This window comes from Parus major, chromosome 2 (assembly GCF_001522545.3).
Source record: "Parus major isolate Abel chromosome 2, Parus_major1.1, whole genome shotgun sequence".
NCBI lineage: Eukaryota > Metazoa > Chordata > Aves > Passeriformes > Paridae > Parus > Parus major.
The window spans coordinates 104,919,999-104,934,370 of NC_031769.1; the positions used below are offsets into that span (position 1 = coordinate 104,919,999).

The following is a 14,372-nucleotide window of genomic DNA, read 5'->3' on the forward strand; positions in this document are numbered from 1 at the left end:
CCAATGGCTTTAGATCGTTACTGTAAAAACATAAAGATAAACTGAATGGACTGTTCCCTTTCCCTGTCAAGTTTGTGACCTCCATGCTGATTTCACAGGGAGTTAAATGAGACTTCTTGGCTCACCTGTTACAGGGAAGTGGCTACAAGGGATCAGCCTGTCTCAAACATATTTTAAAAACCTGCTTTAAACCAGCTGTTGCTCTTATCCATGATGACATTAAAACAAACTTTTATCAAGACAATTAAATATTTTCAGTTTTGTTTTAAAAAAGAATAAGTGGGAGAGATGGGTGCCTCCTTTCTTGATATCTGTGTTAGGGAAAAGGAAGTAAAGAAGGAGAGATATCTATGAAAATAAGGTGGTTGTACTCAAAAGTTTTATTGCTTCTGTGTTATTAGACTACACATGTAATAGAAGAATGTTGTGAGAGAAAGTAAGAATATGAAATATATAATAGCCTACCGAATAAGAAATACATAATAGCCTACTGAATAGCCTACTTTCTTATAACAAGAATAAAGTAGGCTATTCAGCTAAATAAATCAAAGACATGCTTACATTTTGTTGGTAAATAGTGTGCACAGTGTTAAAAATAACATGATCAAGTTATGATCTTGGTTTATTAAAAACACTGATAAAATTATTTTAAACAGAGTATAATGGAGGAGTTATGAAGGCATGCATTTAAAGGTGATAAATACTTTGATTACTGTAGGTCAACAAATTTCAGCCTTGGAACAAAGCTAAAACAAGATATATCCTAAACTACTGTATATCAACTTGATTTAATAATATAAAATGGTTTCAGGATCCAGTCTGTTGCATCAAATTATCAAGGTTTTCTCTAAGTAATGTGTTCCAAGAAACTCATAATCACATGATTAAAGTAATCTATCTTGAAGAATTTTAGGAAATTTCCAAAATGTTCTAGTATTACTGGTGAACTTCTCTACATGTTGGGTTTATGTCCTATCTTTTTCATACTGTGTGTGAGTCTTGGACTGTGGTAAAACAAAGAAAAATCCAATTATGTTTTATTAAAAAACTTAAGGAAAAGATTTTAAGCCCAGCTTCTTTAAGAGGCTTTCATTTCTGTAGGTTTCAGTGTGAATGTCAGCATAACACTTGTGGGGAAACCTGTGACCACTGCTGCCCTGGATATAATCAGAAGCAGTGGCAACCTGCAACAGCTGGGAGCACAAACATATGTGAACGTGAGTAGCCAAAAAGATGGTGGGTTAAAAGAGGTACTGACAAGAGGGTGGGAATTAGCTGTAGCACACGTTCTTGAATGCTGTATGCTTTAACACCTGTTTTTTCCTCTATAGAGAAAATTCTTTCCATACATCAATAAAGAATAAATAATTCAGTGAATTTTATGTTCTTCTTTCTTACTAAACAGTGAAAATACTAATTTTTGTGAGAATATGACATGGGAGAAGGGGAAGACTTTCTGTAGAACACTGAATCAACATTTCTCCCCAGTCATAGCTGTCTCCTGACAGACTGTGGATCTCCAAGCAGAGACCATAGGCTTCTTGTACAAGTCCAAAATGTTCCTTTGCATTGCTCGTCCTCTTGGTGTTCAGATTGCAGAGAGGCTGCTTGAGGCTGACAGTGCTTACAGGTACTTGAGCTGCCCTCCCTTCTCAGGCTGAGATACCCCTCACTGACTGCATGCCAGTGGCACAGAGGTGTTCCTGATGGGGAGTCCTGGTGATTCCACACTTGTACCTCTTCCCTTCCTCACATTTGGGTGTTTGGAGTTTGTTGGCCCTGCAGACTGAGTAATAATCAAGCTGGAGAAGCCTGTTCATTTGCCTTTCTCCCACTTTCCCTGTGTTTCATTCTTAAAGAATGCAACAGCATGGATCCATTTTGGTGATGGGTTTGTACTGTCACACACAGGTGTTTTGCATTTCCCTGGGTAGAAACCAGGTGGGGTGGTACAGAGCATTGCAGTCTCTGTGCACAACCATTTCCTTTGTGTCTGGCCCAATCTGTTTTTCTTGTCTGCCTTTCCTGAGAGTAGCATAGCCAGTGGGTACAAACTCTTAACAGGAGAACCTTATTTGAAAGCCAAAGAGATGTACCTATATAATTACTCTGAGGAATAAAGAGATGACTTGTTTAATTAAAACTGCAGTACTAAGACTTGGGAGGGGGGAAGGAGGTTGTATGTGATTAAAATGTTTGATAGGAGGTAGGCATGTTAGGACACAGTTTTTGAACAATATTTGAAACCTCATTGAAGTCCCCCTCTTTAAAAGGAAAACATTTTTTGCCAGAAAAGAGACAGACAAAGAGCATAAATAATGTCATGTTTTTTGAAGAATGAATGTATAGAAGATCATCTACAAGATTCTGAGCCAAAACCACTTCATTTCTACCTACCTCTGAAAAAATACCCTTTTTAATATGGATTGCTCCTAGCGGTTTGACGTGACTTGTTGAGAGCATTTGCCAGGTGCAGGCCTCTTTAGCTGGCAGCCAGTAGTGAAGGAATTAAAACAACCTTATTCACCTTTCCAGAAGCCTGAGGTTCCTTGAGAAAAACTGATTGAAAGAGGTTGGAGGAAGCTTGTAGGGATCAGCCCAGCATTTTGCTGTGAGCTTCTCAGTATGTATGGATCAGCAAATGTCCCAAAGTGGTGAAAAGGTGCTTGATGAGGTAGAAGGGGTTTCTATTCCTCTATGAGTGAAAGTGTTCTTACTGTAATCAGAGCAGATAATTTCCCATAGCTGTTAGAAGACATAGCTGAGCTGTAGCTCGCGGATGGTTTGGCCCTAGAGGCAAGGGAGGTTTCATTTAGATTATAATTATAATTATATATTTATATTTATATTTATAGTTTAATATTTATATTTTTATATTTATATATTCTCTTTTTTTCCTTTTCTGACTTAATATCTTGAGCCAGCATCTCATTTGTGGAATGTTTTATTTTCTTGAAGAATTTTATGAGTAAGAAAACCCAAAGGTCTTCCTAGGCTATTACATCCTGCCCAGGGAATCCAGTTCTTGTCATAAGGGAGCATGATGGCAGGGCATCTCCTCAGCTGTGTGGTTGGTAATTTCTAGGAAAAGGCTTTCTTATCCACAGCTCTTCAGATAAAAAGATGTAGAGAAGATGCAGAGAATGATCCACTTTCTCTTTTCTTGTCTGTATGATTATGGAGCAAGACACAGAAAATCATTTGTCCCTGAGTTGTGCTCCCAGTTGTGCCAGGAACTTGGAATAGAGTTTGGAAGACTTACCTCTCATATACTTCCCTCATCCTGAAGTAGGGGCAGAGCCCTTAGCTTCTGTAACCCATTGCCTTCCAGAGTATTGTGTCCACTGGTCCGGATGAAGGGAGGGTTTCCCTAAACATGAAGTAATAGCTTTATAAAGTTGTAACTTCAGGTATTTCCTGAAGGGAAGGTAATTTCCTATAGTTAAAAGGTCAGCTAGCACCCAGATGCTTGGGGAAGCCTGTTTTTGCTACCTGCATTATTTCAAAAAACTTCCCATTTTCCTCTCGAGCAAAGAAGGAAGATCAAATCAGGAAAAAAAAGAGGATATTGAATGAGTTTATTCTATTTATTTGTTGTTATGGTTCCTTTCTATTCAGAATTTTATTATAACCAAGTTTGCTGGTATAGTGTTATCTACAGCAGAATATGAGAATTCTTTGGTGTAGGTCTTTTCATTTAAATGTGTATATCTTATCTAGAATTGTTCACTTTAAATAAAGGTTTAGTGCACTTAGCATCAGCCCAGATGTGTTTTTGAGACATGAAGAAATAAACATTTGAGCACATTTTTGATAATTTAAAGAAACCTGCTGTGGCCATTCTTCCGGAGCTTCCTAGTTCTGCATTTATGCATAACTATATAGCTTTGATATGGTACAATTGTTACCTTCTCTGGTAAGACTACCTGCACATTTTCTTCATGTCTGCATTACTGTACTCTGTTTCTGGTATGAAAATCTGGTTGATTATAGGTAAATATGTGCATTTTTGTGTACTCCAGCATACTTAAGTGTATGTCACATAAAAAATCTGGTCTTCTTTTATACCTCTGCTGGAGGTGAATGCTGGAGATTTCTAGATTCTAGCATTATAAAGAAAGCTGACTTGGAATATTACTTTTTCAGCCTGCAATTGCCATGGACATGCCACTGATTGCTACTATGATGCTGATGTTGATCAGCGTCGAGAAAGCTTAAACATCCATGGGCATTATGAAGGTGGAGGAGTCTGCATTAACTGCCAGGTAAAAAGGTCATTTTGATTAGTTTAAAAAAATGTTCACACCAGTAGTTTTGGATCTGACCAGTCCAGATAGGCCCATTTCTCTGATGGTATTACTAGTACTTAAACTGTGGAAAAAGGTGCGGAAATAATTTACCTTGTTCAACATTACTTGGTAATGTGCAAAAGACACATAAAAATTCTATTTATGCTCAGTCCTGTGTGATCAAAATAAAACCACACAATCAAACCAAACAATTTAGTCAGCTATAAAAATTCCCTTTCCTGTTATTACAAAGTCTGCCATTTCCCTGCTTTACAGAAGGAGGTAAAATTAACCAAATAAAATGCCAACTCAGGCCAGCTGGATCCTTACTGTGGCAAAACAGAGGACTCTCTCATATCAGCAGAAATAAGGAAGGATCTAGACTATACCAAGATGGAAAGTCAGAGATATTGGGAACTCACAGAATCATAGAAGAGGGCTCTGGAATCCTTTTGGACTAGTGCTCCACTTAAACCAAGGCTAGATGCAAAATTATATCCAGTTGCACTGAGAAACACCCAATTGAATTCTGCAAATTTCTGAGGATGCACTTTACACACACTCTGGGTAATCTTTAACAGCACTTAATCACACTCCTGTTCAGTAGGAATTTCCCCAATTGCATTTCCCCAATTGCAGCTTGTGATAGCTTTTGGGCTTGTGCTGTTTATGTGGGAAGAGTTGGCTCTGTCTTTTCTGTAGAGATGCCTCAGGTAAACAGCCATTAGGCACCTTCCCCCTCCACGCCAGCTAAAGTCATTCCCTTAGTTTCCCCTGAAAACTGAGAGGAGGAGCTCTATAACTATCTTAGAGGCTCCATTAGATTGAATCAAAAGTTGTAAATCTGGAATCAGAGACTTTACACTGTGTCTGTGATAAATGGATAGCACATTCTTGGAAAGAGCAAGAATTTCTTTCATTCTGGCTTTGTTCTACTCTAGCAATGACTGTGAAGAATGATCCAATAAGAGTGATAGAGATCTAATCTTGGCCTTATCTCTGCTTGTAACAGGACTGAACTACGTGACCTCCCAAGGTCCCTTACAACCTGAGTCATTCATTGGTTCAGTGATCTCATGGTTAAATAAATCCAGACTTACTTGGAAGTCCATCTTCCTTTTATTGTCAAGTCATCTGATGTATGACAAGCAGCTGACCAGAATTTTGCAGTACAGGAGGATTGTTGTCAATTCTCTGTCCCTGTGAAATCTATGTGTCATGATTTATGTATTACCATGTTGTGCATTTTAAAATATAGCTGTATTTAAGCAACAAAAAGGGCAGATATCCAGTATAGAGTGCTTTCCATATTGTTACCACAATATAATCAGATATTGTCCAAGAGACAGTCAGAAAAGAGTAGAGTTATTTTTACTAACATGAGTAGAAGAAATGTTCTTTGTTTTCCATTGACATTTCTGTGCAGAACTTTGTTCATGCTCTAGTAATGCTATGTTCATGCTCTTTGTTCATGTTCTAAAAAGATTTACCATGTTGGTTCTTTCTGTCAGCTCTTTGTTCATGAAAGAACATTTCTTTTTAAAACTGCTTCAAAGATAGAAAAGAGTAAAATTAGTCTAAATCTACAAATCCTAATTATATGACTGATACAAATTGTTCATAATTAATTTTGTGGTAGTTAAGTTGGATTAAATGGGTTTAAATCGAATTAGAGCTTTTTTTTTTTTTTTCTTTTTTCCATTGACTAAGTGCTTGAATTTAAGTTTACTTTCTCTGTGTCAGGGGAAAGAAAAGTTTTAGGAATGGATGCCTGAATGAAGAAGTGATATAACTGAAGTGTTGCATACAATGATAGAATCAGTTTCTTTAGGGTATGATGACAAAGGAGCTCTGGAAATCACACAGTCCTACCCAGAGTAGGTCTAATATGATTAGGTTGCTCAGGAACTCATTCCTCCAAGCTTTGAACACCTCCAAAGGCTGGAATGCTACAACCACTCATGGCAACCTATTTCAGTGTTTGACTGCCTGCATGACAAATTTTGTCCCTAATATCTAATCGAAATTTTCCATGTTCCAGTCTGTACCTGTTGCCTCATCCTTTTGCTGTGCACCTCTGATCAGAGTCTGGGTCCATCCACTCTGTATTCTCTGATCTGGTAGTTGTGGGTAGCAATAAATTTACCCTTCTCTTCTTAATGCTGAAGAAACCCAACCATCTCAGCCTCTTCTTGGATGTCATGTGCTTCAGACCCTCACCATCTGCGTGGGTCTGCCCACAGCACCTGTTGTTGTATCACAGAGGTCCATGAGGTTGATTTGGGAATGTTTTGCCCTGGGTAAACTATGTTGGATATGTCCCATCACCTTCCTGTCTTTTGTGTGTTCTAAATTTGTTCACTGGATCTCCTTCCTCGTTGAGCAATGGACTCCTACTCCCATTAGCTTTTCTTGTGTTGCTCTTCTAATCCTGGAATCTTTCTTTTTGCACTTCACCTTCGTTGCTAGTTCTAACTCTGCTTAAACTTTGGCTTTCCTAACTCCTTGTGGAGTTAGGAAAGCCGAAATACAAAATACAAAATACAAAATACAAAGACATTGCATATTTGGGCAATGTCTTTGTATTGCCATCAGGTAGCCTGTCCCTGCTTCCACCTTCCATGCACTTTCTTTTTGAGTTTGAGATCAATCAGGAACTCTGTGTTTATCTGTGCTGACCTTCTGCCATGCTTGCAAGTTGGAAAAAATTGTTCTAGTTCAAAGGAGGCAGTCCATGAGGGTCAACTGCCTTTCTTGGTCTCCTTTCCCACCCAGGAGACTTTCACACAGGATCTTGTCAAGCAGCTCTCTGAGCAGGGACAGATCTGCTTTACAGAAGCCCAGAACTGTAATTCTGTTGTTTGTCTTGTTTGCATTTCTTTCATACATTCAAAATAACTTCTGGATTACTTGCAGCTTGCTACATTGTCCTTCTGACATCTTCCTGAAGCTCTGTCTGGTCTGGGGCCACTGTTGTGCTGCTGGAGTGAGCTCCAGTAGCCGCTGAAGAACGTGCAGAGTCCTGAGTGCCCTGCTCATGAACTGCTCACCAGTCCATCCAGGAAACACTGTGTCCCTGCTCAGCCCTGAATTGCAGCACTCCCTAAGGAGGAACTAGACAGGGAGCAGGGGCTGGGAGAAGTGTTTCAGTTGCTCCAGGGCAGAGCTTCCTGCTCTTGGCTCTTGTATATGAGCTCATCAGGGTGCCTCATGACCATGATTTACTCAACTTGTACTTGCCATCACTGCTGTAGTTCAGATTACTTAGGATTTTTTTTTCTGGTGTGCCTGAACCACATATTTATAGAGACATACACTTTTCTCATGGAAAATCTATTTTGTGCTCGTGGGACTGTTCAGTTTTCGGTTTCTTCTGGTATTGCTGATTTTAGACACAAGAAAATTAATATGTAGCATAAGAAAAAAATCATGATGGAGTTTCTTGAGAAATATATATATGGTGGTAAGAAAGTAGCCTAAAAAGAGGTATTTTATGATATAAAGGGATATTTTTCCAAATATATTTTTTAATGGGAGGAGTGGCTTATAATGCTTTAAAGAAAAAATTCAGCTGCTTTATGTGAGAATTCATGATTCAGAACACTGTAGAGAACAGGTGGTTAAAGAACACCACATGATGGTCGGTTATTTATTGCAGTCACATTCCATTTTTTCCCCTTCTTAGTTGTATATGGAAACAGTGTTAAGGATGTTATTGTTTCTTAATTCTTCCTAGTTCCTCTCTTTATCTTGTATTATCCTTTTGTTTTATTTTGCACAGCATAACACGGCTGGGATTAACTGTGAGAAGTGTGCAAAAGGTTACTATCGTCCTTACGGTGTTCCAGTGAGAGCTCCCGATGGTTGCATACGTGAGTCCTTGTCTATGGAATGTCTTCTCCTGGTGGCTTGAGGGGTTTGGGCTATAATCAAGGCATAGGATGCATCTTTTGGGGAGGAAGAAATGAAAGAGTGGGCAAAAGATATCGGAGAGCAGCTACAAATTAATTTCTGTGTTGCTTTGAACCTTTTAAATTATATTCTTCTCAGCTTATGTGTCATATGAGCATATTCAGAGCAGCAGAAAGATAGGTAGTAGCCCAGAAAAGGGTACAGAGGAGATAGGACCATGGAAACCTGGGATGCTGTATCCACCCCACAGTGAGGAGGATCTCAGGACCCCTAGGAAGCCATTCTCATCTCCTGTTCTCATGATCTTGTTTCTCTTACCTCTCTGATGTACATGTGAGTTATCCTTTGACCCTTGGTGGCTTGAAAGTTTTGTTCTGTAGCTCAACAGGTCACCAAGATCACTACTCCGATCTTATGCAGTGCTGAGTCCATTGACTAATAAGTGATGCAATAGGGTAATTACTAATAGAACATTTGAAAAAGAACTGTGTGTAGGTAAGAGGAAAGTGCTGGATTACAAACAGGCTGAAGGAGCCATGTGACAGGTAGAAAGAAACTACAGTTATGTTGTGTTTGGGGATTGAAAGGAGTGGGAAGTCAGCAGGGCTGTGGTCATAGTGTGTAAATGGAAGTGAATAATATGGTGCTTAGCCTAGACCATGGAGAGAAATGAGTGGTTGCCACAGAAAAATTGCTGCAGTGCTGTGGAGGAACAATGTGCAGCTTTTGGAATGAAAAACTCCTAAATGCTCTAAGAAAATAACATGGATTTTGCTTTTAAGGGATATATTGGTGATATGTAAGTACTTGGGAAATGTTAACTCTTTAAATAATGAGTCATTCACATCTGCAGGTTTGTTGTTACAATGCCATTGTTCACTGCTGTAAAAGGCAAATTGATTATTTTCCAAAGAATGCCTAGTTGTTGGTACTTTTTCATAGCCTGCAGTTGCAACTTGGAGCACTCAGATGGCTGTGAGGAAGGGTCTGGCCGCTGCTTCTGTAAGCATAATTTCCAGGGAGACCACTGTGAACGCTGTGCTGATGGATTCTATGGTTATCCATTTTGTGTCTGTAAGTATACAAGTAAAATTGCCTATTTTTCTGCATTTTAAATGGGCATATAAGAATTAATGGTTTTCATTGCTCTTGACTTGGTAAAAAAATCTGGTATTTCAGCTTCACATGTTTATGTGTTCTGATAAATCAGTTAAAATACTGATGAGAGCTGGGTTTATTTAACAAAATGATAGTGACATGGAAATCAGATTGTGTTTCACAATTCTGAAATCATTTGAGACATCAAGTTTACAACCTATCCTCAGTGAGTTGTGAACTCCAGTCCTAAAGCCCTGAACAAATTGTTTAAAAGTGTCAGGATTTTTGGGGATAAAGACCACGTGCACAGAGAAGTAGAACATGACTGTAATGAGAGAGGGGTGAAAATGGGTATGTGTTCTCCTTGACACCTGCTAGGATTTGGAACATACATCTCTGATAAACAATGCTTTTCCCATAAGAAATTACATATAAAATAACTGGGCAGAAAATGTAGCATCAGGATTGCTGCATAAAAACTTTCAACTCCATGAAAAGATTGCAGAAATGCATCAGTAGGATGTTTTGTGTCTTCAGGAAAAAGATGTGTGTTTCTGGCAGCTGATAAAAAACAAGTGTTGATCTGGGACAAGATCTGAGGTCTGACTAGAAGAGAGGTGCCACAATAGAAACGTAAGAGGGAAAACACTACAAAACAGAAAGAAAAAAAAACTGTGAAAATTGAATGCTGTTTGATTCAATGGCTGTGATAAAATACTGTCTGTACACTGCATTCCATATTTTCACTTCTCATACATCTTCTGACATTTTTAAATTAGTTCAGCTCAGGTTGATTGATTGATTGATGGATTGATCAGCTCAGACACTGAACGAAGTCCCACTGATGTTTGTAGCTCATTGACTTTTGATCCCGTCCCAATGCAAGAATGTTTAAGAATGGGAAAGAGAATCCAGCAATCTGGAGGACTCTCAAATAAAAGCTCCTAAGATGTCATAAATTATGTCAGTTCATGTATCGGGTAGTAATGCCACATAGAAGGAGATGGGCCTTCACCTGGAAGCAGGAAATGTGGAATAAATATGAAGATCCTTAGATAATTCTCACAATGCTGTCTAGTGTAAGAAAGCGTTCCACGCAAAAGGATAAGGAGCAGGAAAGCAACCTGGTGGCATTTCCAAATGGTGTCTGGCCTTTGGTACTGCTTTTTCGAGAAGGTAACTTTGTATCTGAATTGGGAATCAAAAGTGCGATGTCTCTTACGTTTCTCCTAAGAAAATGAAAGAAAACTAAGCTGAAGTTGGTTGCTAGAGTCATATGAATATCATATTCTCTGTATTGATGGTAGATGACTTCATTGTTTGTCATGATTTTTTATGAAATTAATGTGCTTGTTTCAAATGCTCCTTGTTGTTTCTTTTGTTTTAAAGATACTCCTGTATATCCTTCTACTTCTTCAGTTCCCAGAGATGATGTGGCTGGTGACATAATAGGCAAGTTGATGGTGTTTTTCCCCCATTTCACTGCTTTTCCCCATTTCACTGCTTTTCCCCATGTTGCTATTTTTCACTGTTTCAGTGGTGTCTGCTGTTTTGTAGAATTGTAAAGCTGATTTTTAGGTAGTAGTTTTGCCTCTCTTGGTATTTATCTTTCAAAAGAACCTTTGTTCTTGGCAGAAGTTCATCATATTGTCATGTTTATACCAAACAGTTTAGTGGGCTAGATCCAGAAAGAGTTATGGATCAAAGTAACTTTGGCCAGCCTCCAGCAAACATCTGCAGGAGGGGCTGACCATCTTGTTTGGTGCACTTAAGAACAGATCCATCAAGACTTTCTGACATGTACAACTTTCTGACATGACAAGCAGTGTTTGGTGTAAATCTTTTCCTTGAGGCTAACTGGCCCTTGCCTCTTGTCTGGCCTCTCTCACCTGGCAAATTGTATGTTGCCCTTGGCAGTGAAGGACTTGGATTTCTAAGAAAGCTTCATATTTCTTGTTTTGCTCACTGCAATGCTGTCTGAATTCCATACAATGATTACCTTGGTGGGCTAATATTTTTTAGCCTCTATTACCATACTGCACAACAGAGACATCATCACAACTAGCATTTAATCACTTAAGTGAATACTTACAATGCACTTCACCTTCATACAGCATCCAAAATCGTTGCCCTGGTAGGCCTATAGGTATGCTCTGTTGCATATCCCCTTCCCTCACAAATTTTTAAAAGGAAGAAGAAGAAAACTTCAAAGAAAAGTCAGTAAATGTAACAGGAGAAAACTGATCTTGAGCTCTTTACATTTTCAACAAGCAGCATCTGAATTTGAAGCATAAGAAAGGCAGCTGTGTCTAAGTGGAAGTTTCAGTAAAGGTTGTAAATTTCTGCTGTCAGACTAAGCACAATTACAGATAGTGGTTCTTATGAATGAGATTTTGTATGTAAGGCTCATACAAATAGGGTATTTTTGTTCAAGAGTAATATTTACTAAGTACTGATCTATTTTTCTCTGTAAAAATGACAAGGAATTCTGGGATTATATGCACTAACTTGGTTTTTTTTTCTTTTCCTTACCTGTTTTAACTAGAGGGAGGCTGCAGACCAGGGTATTTTGGCCCTCAGTGTCTGTGTAAGTGACGTAGTTTCTTTGACACTTGGAGCCTGTGCTCCAGGATAAATGCCAACATTTGGCTTCCAAAGGAAATAAGAACTTTAGGATCATAATACTGCAAATGTTTTCTTTACAAATGTACTCTCCAGCGTGCCAGTGCCACGGTGCAGGAGTGCTGGGCAGTGACTGCGATGGAAGTACTGGGCAGTGCAGATGTCGAACTGGATTTGGGGGTTTTTCCTGTGATACCTGTGCACCTGGCTATTTTCAGTACCCCTTCTGTCATGGTAAGCCAAACATTCCCTTTTTGCTAGCATATCCAAAACACCAAATCCCCTAGTTTCATACTGAAGGATGAAGTTATTTTGCCATGGAGATGTATTCATAGCAGACCCTCCCAAAACTCATAAGTCAAAGAATAATAATGTGGTGAGGGGAGATTTTGATCTGAAAATCCCCCGTTTCCTTAGTTTCTGTCTGCTGTTTGATGCAGCTGCCAGACTCTAGTTTGTGTTTGGATTTAGTAACATTGATTAAATTTAGAACAACTGGAAATATTTCTGTTACTTATCCTTCGGGTTTTTTTTAAAAAAATACTGTGTTTAATATGAGTTTGCAACCTCACTTTGAAGCACCAATCTACCCTATCTAATCAATACTAGAAAACTGACTGATTTTGAACTTTAAAAGCTGTCTCTTTACTGTCTTTTTAGGCAATTTATTGACCACTCCCACCCGAGATTGTAAATCTAAATGATAAATTGTTTCGCTTCAGCCCCAGATGTGATGGAACTACTTTCAGTAGTTGGCAAACCACTTGGGATTGATAAATCAGACTCTCAGTGGGGCCAGGCCAAGTATAGTGCTTTGACACTGATAATTTAACTTTGAGACAGCTTCATTGCTTTTTCATTAATGTTTTCCTTGTTCCTGAATTGTTACAGATGTGAGCAATCAATAAAAGCTGTTATGAATTTAAATCTGATGGGAAAATTGTCATCTTGTTGAGCATCAAGGAGCAGGGAATTGCTTTTACTGCTCTTTTTTACAAATATATTTTTATTTCAAGGAAGGTAAGAGAGCCTGTACAGAGGCTACCTCTGAAATATCTTTTCTCATTGGCAGTGTGTGAATGTAACTTGTTGGGTACCCAGCCTGAAGTCTGTGATTTCTTTGGGAGGTGTCTTTGTCGCTCAGGGGTCAGTGGACTTCAGTGTGACAGCTGCCAGCCTGGCCACCACTCGTTCCCTGCCTGTCAAGGTAAGGCTGCTGATTGCAGGTACAGCATCAAACAGTGCCCTGAAAAGGCAGACAGCTGTGCTTTCCAGGACACTGCTGCCAATGCAGTGTTCACACCAGCAACTGGGCAACTCCCTCTTGTGAAAATCTACACAGTGAAACTTACAGTGAAATCCTCATATATTTTAAATCTCCAGTTTCAGGCCTTTTTTTTCCCTCATGGTCAGACTGTTTGATGTACTTTCAGTCAGCACATCTGTCTTACTAATGACCAAAGCATTTGAGATGTGTTCTCCCATGGAGGCCCACAGCAACAGGGCATACTTGACTGCTGAGGAACCAGCATAGCAGAACTGTGAAGCAATGGTCTGCTTGTGCAGAGAGTCTTTGCTGCCTTGTTTGGTACCAAAGTTTGGTACCTTGTAAAAGGTGTGTTCTACAAATCTGAATATCTGAAGCTGTCATTTTGCCCTTCATGGTGGTTTCTCACTCGCTTTAAGATCATTTGACAGGAACTAATCCAACCTGTGTCCACGTAGGCATGAAACATGAAAGATCTCTATGGAGTTTCCCACCAAGGACTACCCTGTGTTTTTAAAAGACAGGGAAATTAACGGAGTATAACTTTTGAGTATCATAATGGTCTTGTGTGCATACAAGGACTCCCATCAAGTCCTACTTTGCCCTAGGTTTTGTCTGCCTTTAATGTGTATGAGAGAGGGGGCCCTTAATCCTTAGTGATTTTTCCATTGAGAAAGAATCTAGAATATTGCAGAGTTCTGGTATGTGCTTTCCTGTACTGATTAACAAGATTTATGTATAACATTATGATTTGCTTTTTTCTCTCTTGTTTTTTTTTGGCTGTTGGCTGTGTCAGTCTTCTTCCTTTGGGCTTATATAGTTGTATATCTTCTACAAAGGGACAGCAGAATTCTTTATGCCCTCATGCCCTGTTTTCAGCTGGGTGGTGTAGAGTTAATTTTATTCCTAGCACTGTGTACAGTGCTGTGTTATACCTTTTTTTCCCAGTTCTTCTCCCTATTCCATGGGTGGGATGTGAGTGGCCGTGTGTACCTATTTGCCAGCTGGGGTTAAACTGTGGCACCTTGAAAAGACAGACTGTGTTGTGTTACCAAACACAATGGGTGGAATAAAGAAACACCACATGATTGTGGGTTTTATGGTCTGGAGTAGATGAACATTTTTAATGAGAAATATAAAATCAGGATTCTGCATTGGTACACACTGTTCAGTGGTTTTAAAAT

At 39.1% G+C, this 14,372-nt stretch overlaps 1 protein-coding gene across 1 annotated transcript in view; it reads left to right on the forward strand.

Moving 5' to 3' along the window:
* The window catches only part of LAMA3 (laminin subunit alpha 3), a 111,507-nt gene that overhangs the window by 21,230 nt on the left and 75,905 nt on the right, over positions 1-14,372 (forward strand). Inside the window, exons 7-14 of the mRNA XM_015652537.2 lie at positions 1,102-1,217; positions 4,147-4,265; positions 8,071-8,161; positions 9,144-9,275; positions 10,689-10,751; positions 11,845-11,886; positions 12,018-12,155; positions 12,994-13,128. Of these exons, the coding sequence (XP_015508023.1) occupies positions 1,102-1,217; positions 4,147-4,265; positions 8,071-8,161; positions 9,144-9,275; positions 10,689-10,751; positions 11,845-11,886; positions 12,018-12,155; positions 12,994-13,128 (836 nt within the window). The remainder of the gene's footprint in view (positions 1-1,101; positions 1,218-4,146; positions 4,266-8,070; positions 8,162-9,143; positions 9,276-10,688; positions 10,752-11,844; positions 11,887-12,017; positions 12,156-12,993; positions 13,129-14,372) is intronic.